This window comes from Panthera pardus, unplaced genomic scaffold, assembly GCF_024362965.1.
Source record: "Panthera pardus isolate Hobbes unplaced genomic scaffold, ASM2436296v1 HiC_scaffold_12, whole genome shotgun sequence".
In the NCBI taxonomy this organism is placed as follows: domain Eukaryota; kingdom Metazoa; phylum Chordata; class Mammalia; order Carnivora; family Felidae; genus Panthera; species Panthera pardus.
Genome location: NW_026526677.1, coordinates 4,632,348 through 4,655,987, shown reverse-complemented (window position 1 = coordinate 4,655,987; position 23,640 = coordinate 4,632,348). Strand labels below are relative to the sequence as shown.

General features: G+C 55.0%; 1 protein-coding gene across 4 annotated transcripts in view; it reads right to left on the bottom strand.

Moving 5' to 3' along the window:
* Window positions 1-23,157, bottom strand: part of TESMIN (testis expressed metallothionein like protein) — a 37,016-nt gene extending 13,859 nt beyond the window's left edge. Inside the window, exons 1-7 of one of the 4 annotated variants that reach the window (XM_019415235.2) lie at window positions 23,082-23,157; window positions 21,296-21,841; window positions 19,438-19,596; window positions 16,979-17,099; window positions 14,848-14,921; window positions 11,260-11,351; window positions 6,687-6,758 (exon numbers count right to left, since the gene is read on the bottom strand). In XM_019415235.2, the coding sequence (XP_019270780.2) occupies window positions 6,687-6,758; window positions 11,260-11,351; window positions 14,848-14,921; window positions 16,979-17,099; window positions 19,438-19,596; window positions 21,296-21,766 (989 nt within the window). In that variant the 5' untranslated portion in view covers window positions 21,767-21,841; window positions 23,082-23,157. Of the gene's footprint in view, window positions 1-6,686; window positions 6,759-11,259; window positions 11,352-14,847; window positions 14,922-16,978; window positions 17,100-19,437; window positions 19,597-21,295; window positions 21,842-22,894; window positions 23,046-23,081 lie in introns of those variants that run through there. The other 3 variants (XM_019415236.2, XM_019415234.2, XM_019415237.2) reach the window with 3 other exon arrangements.
* Between the last annotated feature and the right edge of the window lie 483 nt (window positions 23,158-23,640).

Genomic DNA, 23,640 nt, shown 5'->3' with positions numbered 1-23,640 from the left:
AATATTAGAAAATTTACAAGATACATGCAGAGACAATTTCTTTTTAATGTTTATTTATTTTTGAGGGAGACAAAGTGTGAGCAGGGGAGGGGCAGAGAGAGGGGGAGACACAGAATTAGAAGCAGTTCCGGGCTCTGAGCTGTCAGCACAGAGCCCGACACGGGGCTCGAACTCACAGACCGTGAGATCATGACCTGAGCTTAAGTCAGACGCCCAACTGACTGAGCCACCCAAGCTCCCCTTTGCAGAGACAATTTTCAAAACAATGTAAGAACATATAAACAGGAATATGAGTAGATTTAACATTTTAGAGAATTCAACAATTTTCAAGAAAAATAGAAAATATTAAAATGGACTCAAGAAGAAATAAAGACCGAGAGAAAGCAATAACCATGAGAGAAAGTGGACTGAGTAGCCCATCCCCTTCTCTCACTCCAACCCACAAAGACACCCAGCCCAGATGGGTTTTTTTTCCCCAATGTTTATTTATTTTTGAGAGAGAGAGAGAGAGAGAGAGAGAAAGAGAAGGTACAAGCAGGGGAGGCACAGAGAGAGAGGGAAACACAGAACCTGAAGCAGGCTGTGAGCACAGAGCCCGATGCAGGGGTTGAACCCACGAGCCGTGAGACCGTGACCTGAGCCAAAGCCAGACGCTTAACCGACTGAGCCACCCAGGCGCCCTCCAGCCCAGATGGTTTTATAGGCGAAGTGTAATCAAACTTCAAAGAACAAATAAATGCTACCTTACCCAGGCTTTCTCAGAGGCTTCACAGAAGAGGGTGGAGTGGGGATAGGGAAGCCCGATAATGCATTTTATTAGGCAATATAAAATGCTGGTGTTGACACCACAACCAAAGTTTGAAAAAAGTGGGAAAGGAAAATTGTACCTCTACCCGACTCAAGAAAACATGCAGTCAGTCCTAGGCAGAATATTAGAAAACCGGATCGTGCAGTGTTTACAAAAAAAGGTAAACGCGGTACCTTGTGATCAATTTCGGTTCACCCCCTAGCATACAAGGGTGGATTAACATTAGAAAATTTGTTGTAACAGATGATATTGTAAGATCAAAAGAAGACAACAGTGATCATTGCCATAAATTCGGGGAAAAGCCTTTGATAAAAGTCACCGCTCGTTTATAAGAGGAGTAAAAAAGAAAGCGTGTTATGAACCAGGAAGAGGAGACCCCCCCTTAGCCGGACACGGGTGTGGGGCAGAGAAGCAGCGTTTCCACGGTAACCACTCCCCCCTTATTCTACAGCAACAGCAATTCCAGCCGAACACGTGGTTGGCTCCACTCAAGACGACATTTCCCAGCTTCCTACCAAACTTGGTCTGAGCACGTGATAGGTTCTGGCCAACGGAGCGTGAGTGGAAGTGATTTGGGCCATTTCTGGTTATGCCTTGAAAGGTGAGAAGTGTGCCTGCACCCTCCTTCGTCTCCCCCGGTGGCTGGAATGAAGGTGAAGGCGAGGGCTGGGGCAGCCGATAAGGGAGGCCAACACCCCAACGCTGACAGCTGCCGCACGAGCCCCGAAATGACTCGGGTGTACGTCTCAGGTACGCCTCAGGTATACGGCCTCACAACCCTGCAGCAAACATCTTATTTAGGGCAAGCGATGTTGGAAATATTACTAGTAAAACCAGGAGCCAACTAGTAACCACTGTGGGCACTTGCTTTCATCGCGGTGGTAGAGACCCTCGCTAAGAGGATAAGGCAAGAAAAAGGAAAAGAGTATACAGATGAGGAAAGATGTCATGGTCATTATTTGCGGACAAGATGAGCGTTTAAATACAAAAGTGAAGGAAATCTACAGACGAATCCTTACAACTAAGAAGTGGGACCCACGCCTGGAGCAGGATCCAGACCCGCACACGACACCAAACCCTGACAGCCGACGGGAAACCCCTGCAGATCGCTCGGGACTGTGTTAGGGCTTTGCAATAAATGGTGCTAGACAATTAATTGCACATATGGAAAAAAAAAAAACAACGAAATCAGATCCCCTACCTGATGCCATTCATAAAAATCAATTCCAGGTGCATTAAGGTCCCGATGGGGAAAAACGAACCTTTAAAACTTTAGGACGAACTCTAACAGCACAACTAAACTTGGGGTGGGGCCTCTGGGTGGCTCAGTCGGGTAAGCATCCAGCTTCGGCTCAGGTCACGATCTCGCGGTTTGTGAGTTCGAGCCCCACGACGGGCTCTGTGCCGACAGCTCGGAGCCTGGAGCCTGCTTCGGATTCTGTCTCCCTCTCTGTCTGCTCCTCCCCTGTTCACACTCTGTCTCTCTCTCTCAAAAATAAATAAAAACATTAAAAACAATGTTTTAAACTTGGGGTATGTCTGGACTTCTTGGACAAGAAGGCAGTAATAATAAAGACAAGTGACAAATTTGACCGCATTAAACTTAAAATGCCTGTCCATCAGCAGTCAGTGCTGATGTTAAAACACGTGTACCGAGTGCTCGGTAGACCTCAGACCTTACGCGCAGTCCCCGTCTTCGTGAGAAGTACAACCGTCCGTGCCCCCCTCCGCAGGGTCAGAGTGCCGTCTGGGTTGAAAACCCCACGTGTTGGGTCAGGACAAATACCTCGGTGCCCAAGTGAACTCCCACTCCTGTTCTCGCCACTTATGTGGACCTGCCCGTCTATGCAAAATTGCTTTGCTCTCCAGAAAGGCCCGGACCGGTCTGCCCAAGTTGGCGGCAGCAAGAGAGCGGAGGAAGCGCCGTCCTCTCCGGTCTGAGGCTCCCCCGCTCGGCAGACTCGCTCGACCCAGACCTCAGGGTTCCGAGTCTCCGGTGGCAGAAAATCGGACTGCCGGCTGGGTGACGGATGGATGTGGCTGGCGGTCGTTGGGAGGGCGCCTCGTTCCTAGGTGGCCACGCGTTGTTACCACCGTTGCACGCGGTCTACGTGTTCTTGCTCTAGGGACTTGTAGCGTCCCCCCTTCCGGAGTCGACTCTCGTTGTTGCCTAGGAAACCACATCCATTGCCCCCAGGTGAAGTGAGGTGGCCCCTCTTTTGCCCGTGAAACCCACGGAAGCAGCACCACCTGTTAAGGGCGCTGTTCTCGAGGTGCTTGGGGGCTGGCAAGAGGGCAGCCTGTCAACGCTTTTGGGTAATCCTACTCCGTGACTTAGGGAAGGGGATGATACTGTTCAAGAAAATAGCTGAGCTGCCCTGTGGTGTGTTCACTTCCCAGAGGCACCCTGTATCCTAGAATTGTGGAGTCTTAACGTGTTTGAAAAAATCTAAGACAACACACGTTCTAAACTTATTCTTAACTCACTGGCCATCCTGACAAATTCGTTAAAACACTGGCATTAAATATCTGAAACCTTTTTAGGGGCGCCCGGGGGGCTCAGTCGGTGAAGCGTCCGACTTCGGCTCAGGTCATGATCTCACGGTTCATGGGTTCGAGCTCCGCGTCGGGGTCTGTGCTGACGGCTCGGAGCCTGGAGCCTGTTTCGGATTCTGAGTCTCCCTCTCTCTCTGCCCCTCCCCTGCTCACGCTCTGTGTCTCTCTCTCTCTCTCTCAAAAATAAACGTTTAAAAAATAAACATAAATAACTAAACAAGCTTTTAAACCTTTTTAGATGCACATCTGAGCTGGTAAGAAATTTAAGGAAACAAGGAAACCCCTCAGGGGCCAGGAAGTAAAAGAGACACAAAAATTCAGTGGACCGAGCTCGAGCTGACAGTGTAGGGCGTCTGCCGAGCCCGACAGGCCAAGGCTTTGGTTTGAACTGTTACGGGGAGGGGCGAGGCGGGATGACCACGGCGGAGGCAAACACTTTAGGAACACGTACAGTACCCCAGCCGTTTCTCTAAGTGCTTTACGTATATGAACGCACAGCCCAGGGCTCACCCAAGGCGGTGGGGGTCACCTCCGAGAGCTACACAGCGGGCTGGAATGGTGGGAGCTCTGGACCCGGCAAATGAGAGCTCCAGGAAAATACGTTCTGTGAAAGAAATGGCTAAAAAAAAAAAAAAAAAAAAAGCATCCATCTGGGCACTGGCTCAGGAGGAGGGGGCTCGCTTGGGTTTGAGATCTGAATTCATACTAACTGTGTGGCCTACAAAACAAAACAAAACAAATCTTAGCCAACACTTTTAGGCTGTCCAAACTGGAAGCGCCACCAAGCCCGAGGAGGAGCAAACACGAACCTTCTCTGAAGGAACGCCCCCTCCGGCCAACCTCGAAGAATCCCCACGGATCCCGTCCCAATGGGTATAATCCGCGATGCTTGAAAACTCACCAAATACACGAGGTAACAAACCAGGAGGGAAAAATCAAGAGAAGGAAGCACCAGCAGCAGACAAGCAAGGACTCTATAAACATCAGGATTAGGAGTCATTGCATAGGGATGAAGGAAGTATTTAATATTTTCAAACGTAAGAGAAGGAAGCCAAGGCACCGGTCAGAAACACGAGGCTGTACGAAACGACCACCCGGGGTCGATCTTCCAGCCACAAAATCCTAGCTAATTTAGTTCACGAACCTGTTTAATCGGAGACAAAGGGCCATTTGAAAACCCAATACGGAGACTGCCGATCTGTGATTAAAATCTTGATTTAGTTTTGTTTTTGTTTTAATGTAGATTTGATTAGTGGATACTATAACTGCTCCCAACAAATCCCACCCGGCATCTCAGCAAAACTTGAACTGCACCAAAGGATACTTAAACAGCCTTGTTTGGATTTGCTGATTCATTAAAACTGCCCTGGAAAGCACCCGTACTCATAAAGCCCGACTGTGTCAGGACACAGGAAGACAGAAGAGACCCTCCGTCGTCCCTGACAGCTCCCCTCCTTGCTCTACGACGTCGTCGTCCAGAGGCCCAGAGTTCCACACTTAGGCCACTGTCTGCATCAAAAAACCCTGCCCTCCAAGTGGCTTTCACAACCAATGCTTTTATAAACTAATTACGAGGCAAAGTCCATGCCTGAAATGCGTTACAAAAAATATTTAAAAAGGCGTAGGTAGCAGCAACGGAAGAGTAAAAGGGAACTACGTAAAAAAAAATCACGGAGCAAAACACGGATCAGAGTGCCACGTGTTCACTTCTGGTGGAAATGACGTCCCTTCCGGTGCCCATCACGCTCACATCCTCTATCCAAGGGCCCTGGCCTCTCAGCGCGGGGCTACCGAGGGAGCTAAACCCCCGGTCAGAGGGCGGGGGACCTGAAGCACGGTGTGCGGGCTGTGAGTCCCTTGCGCACAGAGGAAGGCAGTGCCCACGTCCCCCGGGGACAGTGCCCCCTTTCTCTGGACAGCACAGGACACGCTCTGAACCTCCTTCTCCTTTGTTCCAATGCTGACCACGCCCACTCGGGGCGGTAAGTTCTTTCTTTAACGCATCAGTCGCCCATCAGTCGGGAAAGCTGCTTCCGGGCGAGAAGCTACTTCTCTGGCCTTCCGTCGTGAGGTCATCAGTGAGTTAAACCCTTCTCGGAGCCTCGCCTGACCTCCAAGTCCTCAGGGGCCCCCTCACTTCGTCCCCGGTTGTCGTCTCCCCCTCGCTCCAGGCCCCACGGGCCATCTGGCCTCCCCGGTCCCCAAACAAGACTGCAGCCTGGCCTGCCACCCTGCCGGCCCTGTCCGCTCCACACGCCGCCCCGGGCCCCCCACGCGTCAGCCGTCTCCGTCTGGCCAGGCCGCTGGGCTCGACGGCGTCACACGTGCCTCCCTTGTCCTTCCTCCTCGCCCAGGGCCGCACGGCAGTGGTGTCCCCGCGTCCGCGGCGTTCAGACAGGTGTGTGACTGGCATCCTTGCGCTAAACCCGCGGCACCTCAAACGCTTGCCCAGGGACGACCCTAGACCTCGGCACTGCCTTCTGGAGAATGAATCGCTCTTGTCAGCGAACCAGGTTTCTCGCTCTTGTGGACTTTTACCCCCACTCGTGCGCCCCCAAGTCACTGTCCCCGTCAGTGACTTCAGCGGGAGCGCTGCAAGGGGAAATCACGCACAGACGGTGTCAGACACGGGGACGGGGGTGGTTGTCCCTCCAACGTGTCACTCAACGCCGAGGAGGCCTTCGGGGCAGAGACCGGGCACAGCTGGGAGCGGGGCAGACACCACGAGCAGCTTCACGTGAACGCGTGGCAGGGCGGGAGAGGAGGCCGGGGCCACGGGCTGCCAGCCGCAGCGACGAGGTCCGCCTCCTGTGTCAGCCACGCTGTCCACCCCGGCCCACGGCTCTGCCGCGGGACCCGCCCCGCCGCCCTCCCCACCCCCCCACCCCCCCACCCCCCCCCCCCCCCGCTCCTGCCAGCTGGCCTCCCCGGGGGGAAATTTTTCCGAGAAAATTCAATACTGAGTTAACCAGTTCCTCGAACCGTAAAAACCAGGATGCGGAAATGTTAGGCTTAACGCTCAGCAAGGGGGCCGCGGTCGGCACTCGTCCGAGGGGCAGACGGGGAAACCAAGACCCGGGGAAGATACAGGCGGGGTCCTTTCCTGCGCGTTGGTCCAGACAATCCCGAGACCCGACCCGGGCTTATGCGGGAAGCGCGACGTCCCTGTGGCTCTGGCCCACGGCGAGCGTGGGGACGCGGCCGTTGGGGCTCAGCTGGGCGTGCGCCCTGCGAGCCGTGAGGCACATCGGACTCTGCTCCACTTACTGGCTTCTAAACAACCTTATTTCTATTTAATAATGAAGGATTTGTGATTACTTACAATTTCAGACACTGGGATTTGGTACAGTTACATGGCTTTTTAGACTTTGTGTCCCATGAACTAAGAGTTACTCTACAAAGATTAAAAAAGAAAACGTATTCAGATCGTTACTCTTCAAAAGGAGACTTAGCTAAGCATCTGGCGTTTTTGAACAGAAACTGAAAATCGCAACAGCAGACAGCTATCGGTCTCAGTCACTGGGGCCTGATCACAAACGGACCGGCGTGCCCATTCGCAGGACGGAGCCGGCCTGGCCGCTCCCAGCCCGCGAGGCCACCCGTGCAGCCGGGGGCGCGGAGCGGGTCCCTCCCCGCGAAGACTTCGGGAGCTCCTTCCCTCGATCTGCTTAAACCCCGACTGTGTGGGGCCCCTCGCACCAAATAGCTCCTTTCACCGTGTGCTTCCCAAAGCCTGAACCCCGACGGATGGTATGAGCGGGACGACAGGAAGCCATCACTTCGTATCGTCCCCGCGGTGTTGGGGCCGTCCGCAGTGTCACAGCAAGCGTCCGGTGTGCCTGCCGTGTGGCTGCTAGGGACCTCCCTCCTGACTCTTCCGGGGATTAGCCCGGAGGCCGTCTGCAGGGGCGTCAGAGGCGAGGCTAACGTGTCCTGGCCGCCGCCAGCCGCGGGGGGCAGCTGTGGGAGCGCAAATCGCCAATCGGGAGCGGTTCCCGAGCGCTGCCCCTGACGGTGCTGCCCCCTGTTCCGGTGGCGTGAGCCGTTTCACCGCCACGGCGTGGACACCAGCACCTGCACAAGAACCCCGGCCGCGACGGGGCTGTCCCGGGTCGCGTGCGCTCCCCTCCCCGGGGCCGCGCGCTCCCCGCGATGGCGCGGGCAGGCTTCGCTTCTGCGTCCCCCCCGGCTGCTCCGGTCTGGGGCTTCCCACAGGAACTACAGCAGGTGCTCGGCACAGCCAACGGTGGCCGACAGTCTCCTGCCACCACACGGCACGGGGACCACTCTGTGCCCTCTGCTCCGTGGCTACCGCACTCTGCCCACTCACACACTCAACTACGGGAGCCAGGACTGAGGCCCGTCCCGGATCCCAGCGCGTGTGCCCTGGCCGGGGTCCCTCCTGTGCTGACACGCTCCACCCGGCACCCCTTGGCCCCAGCAGCCTGCCTGTCTGGGCTTCTGTTTCGTGACACCCCTGCCCCACACTTGGTCGCCGGCTCTGGGGTGAGCTGCTAATTCGTACTTGCAGACATCCTCCCGTGTTTAATATAATGCGCCCAAACTGTGTCCTGAATGCCATATTAACTCATTACTCATCTAGTTTACTCTTCCCCTTCGCGGGCAGCACGCTTGCCGACTTCTGTCCCCACGGGTGCCCAGAGGTGGCAGATCCGGCCGTACTACGCCCTGGCCTGTACCCCCGGGATCGAACCGGGGCTGTTCCGAGGAGGGGGTGTGGACACCCACTCCGCTGCCCTTGCCCTCGGCCCTCTCGGACCTGCGCCCACAATGGGGCACAGCGTGGCCTCGCAGTGCCTGTCCAGAGGAACCAAAGTCGTTCCCTTTAAGAGATGGGGTGGGGGCGCACGGGGACAGCCCAGGGGTGACCTGCCTTAGTTGTGGGAGGACAGAGTGCAGTTCGACAAATGTCCAGTATCAGGAAGATGCCACCGGGCGTTTCCTGAGAGACTGTCACGTGGTCGGAACTGAGATAAGAGCTTCAGGGAGCACCAGAAACTACACGGCAGAACCTTGGTCTGTCTGCGAGCATAATTCCTTCCGGAAACATGCTTGGCATCCAAAGCACTCGTATATCAAAGCGAATTTCAAGAACCATTGGCTCCGATGTAATCATGTGACGTTCGGCATCACGTGTTACTCGTGTTGCAAGACGCCGCTCGTTTATCAAGTGAAGATTTATCGGAAGTGGTTGCTCGACCTGCGGGACACTCGCACAACAGGTTCCTCGCCAGCCACGGTTTTACCGTAAGAACTTATAGTGCCAGCCCTGGAGGAATCCAGCCAATAATTTCGAACATGAGATATACACAACTGACAACTCGGAGGACAGAAGGTATCGTAGAATCGGCTGTCACACGATTCGATACCGACTGTAAAGGATATAAAATTCAGAAACGGTGGCTTAGTATAGATGGAAGAAGTTAACGCAAAACCAACGACTTTGGAAGGAGACAGAACCGGACACCGTCGGTCACAGGGGTGTTTCGGCTGCAGTAGCCGCGGGAGCGAAGAGACCACGTCAGGGGTGAGCACAGAGCGTACGAGGGGCAGTCGTGCTGGGGACGGGAACTAAACTGGAAAATCCCATGGCTCCAAGAACACCTGTCTACGCTCTTCCGCCACCCTGCAAATAACCGAGTCAGGAGAGATCTGCACAACTCTGCCTCAGAAGAGCACGATAAATAAACTGCACCACCGCGACATGACCTCGTCTTTAAGAAAGAAGTGTTCAGAGAAACAGACTCGTGAATGTTCTTTATTGTAACGCTCATGACGTTGCCCAAAATAGTAGCATCTACGACGTATCCGAATTCACCCGGACACCCGACTGATAACAAGATTACTAAAGCCATACGGGGGTGACGGGACATGAATTATTAAAGGGATATTTTTACTGATACGACAAGCTAGTTAATAAGTTAGCCAGTTCACCACCGCCCAACTCGAAAGAATGAGGACGGGGTGAGCTCGCCCTGGAGGACGGCTGGCCTGCCTCCATGTCACGTGCTGGGCGAGAGACCACGCGGGGCCGACGCGGCTCCCTTTCCGATGTCTTCAGACCTTATTTGACCTCGTTACCTTGCGGAAGTCAGAGAAGAAACTAATGAGCACCCAAGGGGGTGACGAGGCAGCGCAGCTCAGCCGTGGTTGGGAACTCGCACAGAGCCGCACAGCAGCAGCTTCCGGACCGCCCGCGTACCACAAACGGCACGGTCCTGAGTACCGTCCAGATGCCACTTTCACCAACGGTACGGAGGGTGGGGATACACATCGCCAGGGCCGTTCAGTCGAGTGACATCGAATCAAGGCATTGTTGGCACCAACGAAACACAAACAGAAAGCCCGTGTGGTTCCCGGCACACCATTTGTAAGGGAAGAATATTTGTATGACCCGCACAGTTCCTTCGAAATAGAGAAAGATACGTGACTGCTGGAGCAAACCTAGGAGAGCCTGGGCAGACGGTGGGGGACGGGCCGCACAGAGAGCTCCCTCCTTATTGCTCCCCCGGGAAAATGTGGGTCGGCCGAGTCACAGAGGAGCCCCGGATGGCACCGTGACCCCAAGAGCACACACCTGAAATAAAGTGTTAGAAGCACCAAATCCCCTCGATGGTGCCAGACGCACCAAAGCACGTCGTGAAGCAATACCATGGGCCAGATGCTCCCGGGGGCACAAGAAAGATAAAGGGAGTGTCTTCGGGATGGTGACGTCACAGGTCACGTCGTGTAACCACAGATGGGAGGCGTCGCCCAGGTAGCGGCTGCTTGTCCAGGGACGTGAAGACCCATGATGGTAGGTAGGACCAGTTTCGGTAACAGCGACCACACCCTCACGGATCCGTCACCAAGAGGGAAGCAAGGACAAGGACTCCACACAGCCGGACCTCATTAAGTTAACGGAAAGTCATCGACTGCCCCGGTACACCACCCCCCCCAAAAGACCGGTTGCTATAACCACAGCAGCAGCAGGGAACCATGGGAGCCACCGACACTGCCCAGCGACCGCGCGGAGGGGAAGGCATCGAGAAACCCAGAACCCCGCCAAGCGGTTCGCCTGGCCTCTCAACTGCCCCCAGACACCTCTCCTCCCACCACAAGCCCCACAGGGACCTGGAGGGCCCCAGAGGCCCCAGGGAACATTTCCTGCATTGCTTGGCCTGATTTCTTTTCGGGCCCTGGGCTGCCCGACCACATCAGGTGGTGCGCCCCAAACTCGCGGAGGCAGGAATACACTGACCTCCACAAGCAATTAAGGGGCCCGATGGATGGGGCGGAAAGGGGCGCCCCATCCAAGGTTAGCGCATGAACGCTAACTTGACAAAGTTCCAGCCAGCTTGGTTAGTTTAATTAGTTACAATCAGAGACATGACTTGAAAAGGGCAAGACGAGATCCCAGATTAAGTGCGGCCCGTGCCCACGTGGAGACCGTGTGCCTCGCGCCCGCCACTGAGTGGGGGCTGACCCAGCAGGGAGGCGGCGGCGGGCAGGGGCCGGTAAAGGGGTAAGGGCACACCAAGACCACCGCCAGGTGAGTGCCACACCATCACTTACGTTGATGCCAGCCAAGAAGGAAATAGAGCCTCTCAGTTTAAACTGACGTGAACCCAAGACAGAGCTACGAGCGGCAGCGAGCCTCCGAAACACTGGCACGGCCCAGCGGGCACCGCGGAAGCCTCTCCAGCCACAACACACCAGACGCACGCGGCCACGTCGTTACTGTCACCACTCAACGTACAACACAGTCTCGAGAGGTCAGGAAGGTTTACAGGCAAAGCTGATTTTGCAACTTACGATAAAATCACAAATGTACCCAAGAGCCTCTTAAACTCTGACATTAAAGAAAGCGACAATTGACTGCTTTTAATCCTTACCCAGCCAAAGATATTTTGGGTGGTCCTGGAAGGGTGGATCCCGAAGGGACAGTAGACCCGTTGACTATGGATGGTAAGGCTCCGTTATCGAGCTGTATAAAGTGAAAGGCAAGCGTATTTCTAATTAGTGCGTGTTTTAAAAGTTCCGTCCCGCCAACCCCTAGGTACAGACAACAGTGACTGGTGGTTACATTACGATCACTTTACAACGTCACCTATCACCTATCACCACCACGACCCCACTGACACAGAGGGGGCTCCGGCCAAGGCTCCTCAGCAGCAGTCGGGGGGAGCCCCGCCCAGGTCTCCCACACCCCCTGGCCACAGTGTGCCTGGGAGGAGAAGGCCCTGCCTGTGCGGACCAGGGGGCGCTGGGGTGGGGCACAGCCACGGCTGCCCGGGTCCTGCACCCCCACACAGGGGACAGCCATCGGCCGACCGGCCGGGGACACTGACACGGACAGCTTTTTCGTTTTTAGGACTGCGAACTGTGAAATAAATTCAATTGCAAGCTTCCGTAAGCTGGAGCTGTTCTTTAATTATGATTACATTCTTGGTATAACGTAAGAGATCTTGACATCCGAAGTCTTATCAACCATTAGTTTTTCATCTATATCGTCAGTTTCAACAAATCCAGACACAACGTCACAGCCCCGCACCCTCCACGCCCTTTGCCTTCTCTGCTGTCATTCACCCTTCTCTCTGTGCCTCCTTAGCGTGGCTCACAGAGGGTGTTCCAGGGGAAAGGAAAGGGCGGCAAAGTCAGCAATGACCTCACTCTCTTCTCAGAAGCCCACGGAAAAGTCAAGTTCTGCACACATTTAGGTTTTGAGATGATTTGTATATATCACACCTCAAGAGCCTATCCTTGTCCCTTCCTCCCCCGACAACTTGCAATTAAAAATTAAGCTTTCTATAAAAAGTACGGTCTGGCAGGGTGCCCGCCTGGCTGGCTCAGTCGGTGGAACATGTGACTCCTGATCTCGGGGTTGTGAGTTCGAGCCCCACCTTCGGTGTAGACTCCTTAAATAAATACAACTTTAAAAAAAAAAAAGTACAATCTTAGAGAAGCAAATGCTTTATTCACTCTCGTTTTCTCTCTTTTGCCTCTTGTTAAACCGTGTGTCACTACAGGCTGTGGGGCTTGAAGACACTGAGAGGCCACCCCGGGTCCCACCTTCTTCAGCACAAAGCCCCGTCCTCCGGGGAACCTCCCCCAGGGCCCCTCTCTTCCACCTGGGGCTCTGCCCTCCTTGCTCGATTGCCAGGAGGGAAGTGCCCACAAGTTCCTGAAACTATCCCTTTCCTGTCACCCAGACACCTGTCAGGCCTGTGTCCCCAGTGGCGGCCCAAAGTTTTACATGCTTTCGGAGAAAGGACTTCCCGATTCTCAGGATCGAGGCAACTCTGTGCACAAACCAGGCACAATTTCTCTTCCCCCCTTTGCTTATTTAGCCCCAAAGCAAAGCACAGAAGAGGTAGCTTCAGGGCCGCATGGGGGGTAAATCTAGAGTGACTTTGTGCCAGAACCCGTGACCTTCGTCAGCGAAGGCTGGCCACCCGGGAGTGAGGGCGTGATCTTGCTAAACCGCAGATTCTGGGCCAGTGAGTCTGGGGCAGGGCCTGAGATCCTGCATTTCTGGCAAGTTCCCAAATGATGCCCAGGCTTCTGGTCCACACAGCAAACTGAGTAGCGAAGTGCTTCAAAAAATATACAGAATCTGGGAGCGCCTGGCTGGCTCAGTCAGGGGAGCACGTGACTCTGGACCTTAGGTTGGTGGGTTCGAGCCCCGCGTTGCGGGTAGAGAGGCCTCCAAAACAAAATCCTTCAAAATACACACACGGACTTGGGGTTTCGCAGAGAAGCGGCAAATGCGTTGCTAAGATGATTGCCTCAAGGTCCACACCAGAGAAGAAGTCAGGGCAGCCGACGCGGGGACAAGGACACAGCCACGGAAAGATGGGGAGGAGGTGGTCAGAAAGGAGGTCGTGGCCCAAAGGGGCACAGACAGCGGCCGAGACAGGACAGGAAGGCCGGGGGCATGGAGGCTGCCAGGAGGCCGGAGGCCTCCGTCCAGGGTCAGCAGAGACTCTGCACCCGGCGCCCAGAGGACCACGCCCCGGGATCTCCCGCACGGACCAGTCCTCTCTCCTCCTGCCTCCCGTATCGTTCGAGAAATAGCGATTTGCTCCCTCAACAAACGCCCACTGCCTCACTGCTCTCCTCTGGTCTCGGGGCCTTGAGTGCCTTCTCCACCCCGGCGACTCCTTCCCTCCAGCCCAGGCCTTCCTCCCCTTCCTCACGCTGGCCTGCAGACCCGCATGGACGACTCCCGCATAACACGGTCCCTGGGGCGCCTCAGACATCTCCTGCGCGACGCGCCAAGCGCAGCTCCTGGTCCCCCTCCCAAAACGTGCACCTCGCCCTCGGTGGAAACGCCGACTTTCCATTTGTTCAGGCCGAAAACCTCGCAGGGACCCTTGCCTCCTCTTTCCCTCACTTCCCTTACCCAGCCCATCACGAGCCCTGCTGACGGCGTCAGGGGACGGGGACGCTGCTTCGGCTCCCCGGGCCCCCCCGCCCCGGCCCCTGCCCCTCCCTGGTCCTGTCCTTACTTATCTCCTCCCCCCCCCCCCACCACCGTCCCCTTCCGCTACCTTCTTTCTACCCACTCCAGCCCAGCTCCCTCACGGCCACCTCCTCCCTGTCTCTACAGCAGGATGACCCTGTGCTGTGATGTTCTGCTTTCCTGGAAAGTTCTCCCACGTGATAGTCACAGGGCTCACCCTCTCCTCCCTTTCAGGCTTTTGCTCGACTGTCACCTCGGTGGAGCCGAATGTGACTGCCCTCCTCCCCAGCGGACTTCCATACCCCTACGCCCATCCTCCACTCTCCTAGCATCCGTTATAAATCGTTACATTTGCCTGGTGTCTGTCTCCCACACTAAAATGTAAGCTGCAGGGGGCAGACTCACACGCTTTCTTTTCTTCCCTTTAATTTTTTTTTTTTAACGTTCATTTATTCTTGAGACAGAGGGAGACAAAGCATGAACGGGGGAGGGGCAGAGAGAGAAGGAGACACAGAATCTGAAACAGGCTCCAGGCTCTGAGCTGTCAGCACAGAGCCCGACGCGGGGCTCGAACCCACGGACCGCGAGATCGTGACCTGAGCCGAAGTCGGACGCTCAACCGACTGAGCCCTCCCAGGTGCCCCCTAAAAGCACTTTAAACTTTAAAAAAGCATTTCCATTACACCAAGGAAGCTGAAGCACATTCTATACCAAGTGGGCAGCATGTGCTGGTAAATGGCTGGGCCACAAAGGACAAGTTCAACAAACGGGCAGAGGGACGGTCTAGAGGCCGTAGCAAGGGCACGACAGCCCGCACGGTGGGCACAGAACTGTGTCTCAAACTCACTCCACTCCCTCCCGACCCCCGGGGTCTGACCCAGTGGCGAAGGTACGGGGTACTTGGTAAAGGTTTCGGAGGATAGATTCTATTTCCTGAGTAAGTCCAACCTCGACAATTGAAATGTTAGGAGAAAATAATGCCCAACTGTATTTTTTTTAATTTAAAACAATGACTCACTTGTGTAACGAGATTTAATTTTGCTGGGACTGGCAAAAATCTTCCTACTAAAGTAGTCATTGGTTTAGGGACATCTGTAAGGAAGACAATTAAAATTAATTGGCAACATGCATTGTTTCTTTTCTGTTTGCACATGGAAGAAAGAACAAACATGATCACGAATCACGGATTTATCGTGTGCAAAATCGTTTAAACTTATCTTGATCCCATTTGGTTTTTTACTCTGTAAAGCCTTTGGAGTCAATGTATTTTATTTTATTTGTTTGCTTATCACACCCTTTTTCTTGGTCATAAAGCTACTTAAGCTCCCAAGGATAGTCGACTATATTCAACACACACACACACACACACACACACACACCTCTGTTGCCAGTGCCCAAGTTCCCAAACTGTGTGCCAAGGTGCCCTCAGGTACCACAGGGAGTCTCAGCGTCGGCACACTTTCAGAGGAAGCACAGCGACATCTGTTGGACACCACGCGAACTACTTCCAATTTATGTGCATTCTCTTTTCAAATGGCTACTCTCTTGCTAGGATGTAAATACGTATAAGGCTATTTGGACCACACTCTTTAACTACCGGCACTGATAGTATCTCTCTGGTCTAAGGGGGCTACGAAAAACACTCCCCAGGCGTTAAGAGCCCTGAAGATCTCTGTGTGCGTGAGTCCATGTGGAAGAAGAAATGTGTCTTGGCGTCCTGAATCACTTAACCAACTGAACACATTTCTTGCTCCTGGCTTATGCGGCCTTTGAGTGACGTTATCTTGAGACTCTGGTAACAGGATGCACTGATTTTACGCGGGTATTTAATATGTGCATGGGGGCGGGGGGGTTACGATTATGTGACAAGGAAGCAGATTTGGAGAACATTACATAAACCCTCTCCTTCTGTGGATCTAAGGGCATTAGGATTTTGTCATGTTCCAGAAGGACGGGAATGAGGAAAGCACCCCTCTCTGCCTGTGTAGAGGATCAGACTCCTCTCTGACCTACAGGGAATGGAGCCAGAAGATCCGTGGGCACGTAGCAAAGGGCTTCTAGAAGACAAAACCCCAACCCCAATCCTGTATCGTTGAAAAGCAAACGTCTTGAAGGCATTTTGTCTGTCCCTAAATAAAGACAGGATGGGATAGGAGTCATGATATTTCTTTTGGCCATGAACTCCAAAGTTCCACCGAAATGACATCTGTATTTATTCCTGATTTAAATTATTGGCAGGTGCATCACGGGGAACAGAGTCAACATATTGTATCAACTTTGTGCGATAACAGATGTAATCAGACTTCTTGTGTGGATCAGTTCCCAGCGTATACAAAGGTCAAGTCACTACGTTATTCACATGAAACTAGCATAAGATGGTTTGTGAATTACACTTCAACAACAACAAAATAAAACAAAAATAAATAAGTCATTGGCAAGGTCAGTGAAACATTTGATAATAACATTCTTTCTGGTTAACTCCAGGTTTACAATAACGATCATGTATGTGATCCACACAGAGAGGCCCAGTTCTCAAGAATGAGTGTCTAACTTTTGTAAACCCAATCCTAAAGCGATGTCATTTATTCTTTCTCTGATCATGTATAAGTAATTTGGGGAGAATCAAGTGCTTATAGGTCATTAATTATGATGATGCCCGTTTAAAGATGTTTCGGAGCGAGTGGCAGCGAAATCAGCACCGGCCCTAGTTATCTCAAAGCTCACGGGGATTAAAGCCCAGCCATAGTTCTCATTTATTACGTGAAAACGTTCCCATTAAAATGTGTATGGTTTATACCCCCCCTGAACAGTCAGCCCACACCCAGTGTGGGGAAGTTTGGTATTTCCACCCAGTCCCCTGTAGACACACCCACCCGTCGGTGACAGCAGTCGCCTCTTGGGACCCCCAAAGCTCTCTGCAGCCAGCAACACGAGGCGGTAGCCGTCCAAGAACACAGCGCACATCAATTCGTCTACACAGATTTGTTTTGTATTCCTACTTCACCCACAAGGGCTGTGAGACTTGCCACACTGCCCGTTTCACAACCTAACTGCCTATTTCGCGTTTACGCTACATCCAAAGCCAAACGCACTCACTCACAACTTACATACGACGTAGGACACAATTTTCGTAGGAGTTTACTCTGTACCTGACTGTAGGTAATTATTTTGGTCTGGATACTGAGGAACCAAATGAAGCGCTTTTAGCTCTCTCGTGCCAGAATTGTCTACACACAGCATTTGTGTGCCCCCTTTCAACTGACAGATCACCTAAAATGAGAAATAATGATCAGGTTTCATTTTTAAAAGAGAGCCAGTAATAGGAACCTAGAGAACCTCAAATCTGAGAAAGTGACTTTAATCCAGAATTTCGGTTTTAATGGAAAACGGCAAACTAGAGATCTGTTCTCGAGTTCTGACTCTACGACAACATGCTCTCTGGAGGCACCGCCCCCCGCCCCCCGCCCCCGGAAGCGTGTTCTGAGACGCGTCCATCCGGGCGTGCTGATGGAAGTCTGCTGACGCCTTCCCCTACGGGTGCCTGCCCGCAGAGGGTCAGGGTCAAGAGCAGGCGACCATGCACCAGGGCTCCCTCCACCACCCTTGGGCCCCACTGTCAGCACGAATGAAGAGTGTCGCGATGGGCCCAGTGCCAGCCCCGTCCAGGTCCAGGTAACCGGAAGAAAGACTTTGTCCCCCTGACTTCATCTCTGGAGCTGGTCACACCCGTAGGCTAATCTTTAATTTTATGACTTGTTCTCCCCTGCTATACACATATATTTATCATTCTTGTACACGTGTGTTTTTTTTTTCTAATGTTCATTTATCTTATTTCCTGCAAGCACCGTTTAGAAAGGCTAATCCGGGGCGCCTGGGTGGCTGGGTCGGTTAAGCGTCCGACTTCGGCTCAGGTCACGATCTCACGGTCCGTGAGTTCAAGCCCCGCGTCGGGCTCTGTGCTGACCGCTCAGAGCCTGGAGCCTGTTTCAGATTCTGTGTCTCCCTCTCTCTCTGCCCCATCCCCACTCATGCTCTGTCTCTCTCTGTCTCAAAAATAAACGTTAAAAAAATTTTTTTTTTAATTAAAAAAATAAATAAATAAATAAAAGAAAGGCTAATCCAAGAAGCCGAAGATTCGAAGAGGCCACGTCAGTCTTCCCGGGCCTGACTGGCACTCTCAGATCACCCAGTTGGATTCGAACCACCGACAAATCCTCGGCGAGCCAGGTGAGTCCGTCAGTCAAAGACATAAGTCAAGCAAAGCACAGACAGAGTCCTCGCTGGGTGCGGTCCCGTCCAAGCCTTTACGGCGTGAATACAGAAGAGAAGTCGTGGTTTCTGCCCACGCACAGCTTCTAATTCTGACGGTCAAACCACAGATACCCAGAGAAGCTGTGGTTTCTGACTTTAAGTCGCCTTTGGGTTTCCCAGACAGGAAAACCTGAATAAGCATAAAGGACTGAGGTTACCAGAATAATGCACGTTGAGCCTTGCAAATGCTGATCGCTGGGTCAAAACTTTACATCACCCTGACATTGGCTAAGTGGCCAGTATTCATGTTTGGTTGGAATTTTATTTGTATTCAGAGGATAAAGCCCTAGCCCCCCCCCCCCCACACACACACACAGACACAGGTGCACAAAACTGGGGGAAACGCCCAGAGTGGGCTCTCCCGGGCTCTGCCGTGTCCCCCCCAGGAGCGTGCCCAGGCTACTTGGTCGTCGGGCAGCACTGGAAGAGTTCCCATCCTGCTCGCCTGGTCCGGGCATCCTGGGAAAGCTCTGCTCTCAGAACGCGTGGGCCTGAGTAAAACCACAGAGAGGCAGGGGCTAGTGTGTGCCCCAGCTAAGCCCGGGTCTGTGATGAGCTCATTTTCAAGTGTTTCCTAGTTCAAGTCTGTGCCTTAGAGCTTAGGCCTCCTTTCTCAGAATAAAGAGCCGCCACGGAGAAGGCAATCTCTGTCTCTGGTTCCTTGGACTCTTTGCTAGAGGAACAGGCGGGCCCCGAACCTCGGGCTCCCCTCTCCTCCGGAGGCCTCACCACACAGAGACCCGGAGTCCCAGATGTACCATTGGCAAGCACACCACGTAGCATCTCTGTTTGCTGAACCGTGAAACGTAAATAAAAATTATGTCTCCCCTACAGAGTTGACAGGAGGATTAAATGGAAATACAAAGTAACACCAGCACATAAACCACAGTCATGCGAGTATTACTTGGCATTATTAGGAATGTGGGGGCAGGCAGGAAGGGAAACAGCCACCCCGGAACCCCAGCACCGCCCGCCCAACCACAGGGCTCTGCAGGCTCCCCGGTCCCTGGGCCACCCCCCGGGTCTGCACTGGCCGAGGGGACTTGCGGTTACCCTCCTTGGCAACGCGGCAACGCCCTGACCTTTGTCTGGTCTGCTACGACCCGGGCAAGGAGGATCTTGGAGACGAACGGAGCCCTAGCAAGGTCCTAATTACGTCCCTCTTCTGCGAGATGAGACAGCCAAAAAGGCGGGGTCGACAAGTAAACAGGATGAAATCAACGACTCCTGTTGACTTGGCGACGATCGGAGTCAAACGTTTAAGATCCCGTTAGACACATTTCTTTGGCGTCGTTACCATTGGGTTAGAGTCTTTCTTGAGAGAGCAGCCGGCGGCCTCCTCTGCTTCCTGGGATGACTCAAACGTGTGACAGGGTTCGGGGCCAAGGGCGTTCTGAAAAGTTGCCTCCTCTGGGTTGTTACTTATAACTGCGCCACCGGCTTCCTTTATTTCCACCTAAAAAAAGCAATTTTTATTTTAGAGATCACACCGTGGACACAGGGGTTCATGGCTGCATAATACGGAAAATTCTCTGTGGAAGTTGCGTTTTTTAAAGTAAAGAGAGCCCTTCCCTTTCCTTCTGCCCCTCACTGTCATTCTCCCTATGGGGGGCAAGGGGTGAGGGGGTGGGGGGGGTGCGATGAGCCATCTGACCAGCGTCGCTGGGGAGTAAGGACCCGGAGGACTGAGACCCTCTGCCCTCGACTGAGGTACCCCGGGTGTGGAGCTGTGATTTCGAGGCGGCGCTCATGCTGTTTCAAACACACGTCGTAAGGACTTCCCGGCTGGCCGGGGTGCCCCTGGAGCTGCTGGACGGCCCCCCACCCTGTAAAGGAGCTGACAGCCCTGTGGGACCTCCCTCAAAATGGCCTCAAAGGCTGCCCCTTTCTCCCCGTTCTTAGATCGTGCTCATCAGGTTGTATTTAATGTTTCAGTTGACTATTTTGTTTTGTTTTTTCTCGAGACGCCCACAATCCCCGCTGATGTTTCAGTAATGTTGAGAACGCATTTACGGCCGAACTTACAATTACACAGTAGTGCCCTCCTGACTGCGTGGCAGGACGATCACTAACAGGAAACACTGAGGTCAGGGGCAACTGCCAACCGTGTCTCCAAGCCACACGCAGTAACAACTGCCCACTCAGTGGCACGAGACACCACCACCAGAGAGGGGGCGAAATGCCAGGGGTACCACTGAAAATCAATGCAATTTAAAAACCAAAAAGACTCCTGGGGACCCTGGAAGGCTCAGTCGGTTGGGCGTCCCACTTCGGCTCAGGGCATGATCTCGCGGTCCGTGAGTTCGAGCCCCACGTGGGGCTCTGTGCCGACAGCTCGGAGCCTGGAGCCTGCTTCCGATTCAGTGTCTCCCTCTCTCTCTCTGCCCTTTCCCCACTCACACTCTGTCTCTCACTCAAGAATAAAAAAATAAATAAAATAAAAACATTTTAAACAAAAGACTCAGTGGTTAAAGAAATTGCCATCAGATTTCGCTATTCCAAAACCAGGAGGATTCTTCCTAAAATTTGCCCAGAACACAGTGACTTTCCAAACTAGGTCCCTTTAGGGGGCAGCACACATTTCCTCGGGATCCTTCGTTGCCTTTAAAAACTGTCTTGTTTCCTTTCGGCAAGAACAAAGCAGAAATCACCAGTGGTTCTAAAAGGGGGCGGTCGGCTGACAATTAGCGGGAGTTTATGTAAACTGGGATTCGTGTTACATGTGCCCGAGGAACAGCCCCTTAGCAGCAGAAAGCAGCTCTCACATTTTGATTCCACGATTCCATGAAAACTCAACCACACTGCACTTTTCACAGGCACTATTAACACTAACGTCAACAGGGGCCTCTTTCCTAAAGCCAGTGACAGCAACAGGGCCCAGGACCACGCGCTTCCTGGCTCCTTCCCTCTGCTGCCCTGTGCTCTCTGCAGCGTTAGCCCACCTTGGAACCAGGGCCCCAGGACCCGACTCTCCTCCGGGCAGAATGGCTCGCTGGGGAGCCGCCACCCGGCTTCCAGAGCGGGGCGCTCAGTGGAAGGCGTGAATCCAACCGGGGATGCTACGAAAGGCTTGGGGGGGGGGGGGGGTCTTGGGACGACCAGTGTCACTCTGTCTGGGACAGGGTGACAGAGCCTTTTTCCCACATGGATCTTACTGGAATCACCCGGACACCGGGGTGGGCGGCTCCTTCCCTGGCCCAGGCGCCCAGGGGCAGGACGGCGGGACTCCTGTGCGGGGCCAGCAGGGAGGACAGGAAGTGGACGTTGTAGGCCTGCGGCTGCGGGGCCACGGGCAGGACGGCGTCTTCCAGGGGGCTGAGGTCGGGGAGGCCGGGGTACTCCGCCAGCATCTCCTGGGCGTGGTCGCCCCCCGCCAGCTCCGCTTTGCCCTGGGTCTCACAGTCCGCCTGCAGCGGGGGGCTGAACGCGTGCAGGAGGGGCTCCGTGGGGTCCGCGGGGCTCAGGTACGCGTCTTGAAACATGTGGAACTCGCCCTCCTCGTGCTTCACCACCACCGGGGCTCTCAGGGTGAGGTTTTCGGAAACAAACGGACTGTCTGCGCTGAAAAGGTCTGTCACCATCTCCTCGGGACTGGACATCCCGCCAAGCAGAGGGGTCTCCTCCATGTCTGCTGAGGGGACCTCGGGCCGGGCGTCGCCCTGCACCCCTCGCCGCGCGCAATCCGGCCAGGAGCCAAGCACCTGCACACACGTGGCCAGGTGAGGGGGGTGCGGCCCCGCCCTGACCCCGGGGGTCCCTCCATCCCCCACCCAGGGCCTGACCCGGGAGAGGTCCCCCCATCCCTAAGGGCCTGACCCGAGAAAGGTCCCCCCCGTCCCCAAGGGGCTGACCCGAGAGAGGTCCCTCCTCCCCCCCGTCCCTGAGGGCCTGACCGGGGAGGGGTCCCTCTGTCCCCGAGGGGCTGACCCGAGAAAGGTCCCCCCGTCCCCGAGGGCCTGACCAGGAAGAGGTCCCTCCATCCCCGAGGGGCTGACTGGGGAGGGGTCCCACCCGTCCCCGAGGGTCTGACCCGACAGGTACCCCCGTCCCTGAGGGGCTGACCTGGGAGAGGTACCCCAGTCCCCAAGGGGCTGATCGGGGAGGGGCCCCATGGTTCCCAAGGTGCTGACCCAGGAGAGGTACCACCATCCCCGAGGGGATGACCCGAGAGAGATCCCCCTGTCCCCGAGGGCCTGACCAGGGAGAGGTCCCTCCATCCCCGATGGGCTGACTGGGGAGGGATCCCACCACTCCCCAAGGGTCTGACCCGACAGGTACCCCCATCCCCGAGGGGCTGACCCTAGAGAGGTCCCCCCGTCCCCGAGGGGCTGACCCGGGACAGGTACCCCCGTCCCCGAAGGCTTGGCCCGAAAAAGGTACCCCCATCCCCGAGGGGCTGACCCAGGAGAGGGCCCCCCGTCCCCGAGGGGCTGACCCGGGAGAGGTACCCCCGTCCCCGAAGGCTTGGCCCGAAAAAGGTACCCCCATCCCCGAGGGGCTGACCCTAGAGAGGTCACCCCGTCCCCGAGGGGCTGACCCGGGACAGGTACCCCCGTCCCCGAAGGCTTGGCCCGAAAAAGGTACCCCCATCCCCGAGGGGCTGACCCAGGAGAGGGCCCCCCGTCCCCGAGGGGCTGACCCGGGAGAGGTACCCCCGTCCCCGAAGGCTTGGCCCGAAAAAGGTACCCCCATCCCCGAGGGGCTGACCCAGGAGAGGGCCCCCCGTCCCCGAGGGCCTGGCCCGAGAGAGGTACCCCCGTCCCCGTGGGGCTGACCCGGGAGGGGCCCCGCGGTCTCCGAGGCCCTGACTAGGGGACCCACGGTCCCTCTCCCCTCCTGCAGGCCCCTAGGCCGGGCCCGGGGACCGCGGGGATATCGATGTCGCCTGACGTTTCAGTTGTCGGAGGGGGCGCGGGCTCACGCCTCTTCAGGGGGACGCACCTGGGGCCGCGGGGGCTGCGGGAGCGCGGATCCAGGATGCGGGGCGGGGCGAGCGGGCCCCTCACGTGCCCGTGGCCGTTGGCGGTTGGGACTGGGAACGGGGCGGGGCGGCGGTGGGCGGGGCCGCTGCGTGGGCGGAGCCTAGCTGCGGGTGCGTCAGGAGGGGGCGGGGCCGGCTGCTGCGGGGTCGGAGGCGGGGCGGGGTGAGGGCCGGGGCTCCCGGGGTCCGCAGCGCCAGGCTCACAGGGAGAAACTGAGGCCCTCAGACCAGTCTGACTTATTCAGATCAAAATTAAGGTAGATTTTTTTTCCTTAAGTGAATAATACATAATCTCTCCTACTGAAATATTTAAACATTACAAATGGAGCTGAAGTTTCCTGAAGCACCACGCCAGTCCCCAAAGGGGATGCTGAAGTCGGCTGTGTATCTTCCCAGCCCTCTCCAGGGCCTCACTGACACGGGCACCTGTCGATGAACTTACTCTCCTTTTATGGCTGAAATAATCACACCACGATGAAGTTCAGCGGAGTTCGGGGCAGGGCTGAGAACGCAGTGGGG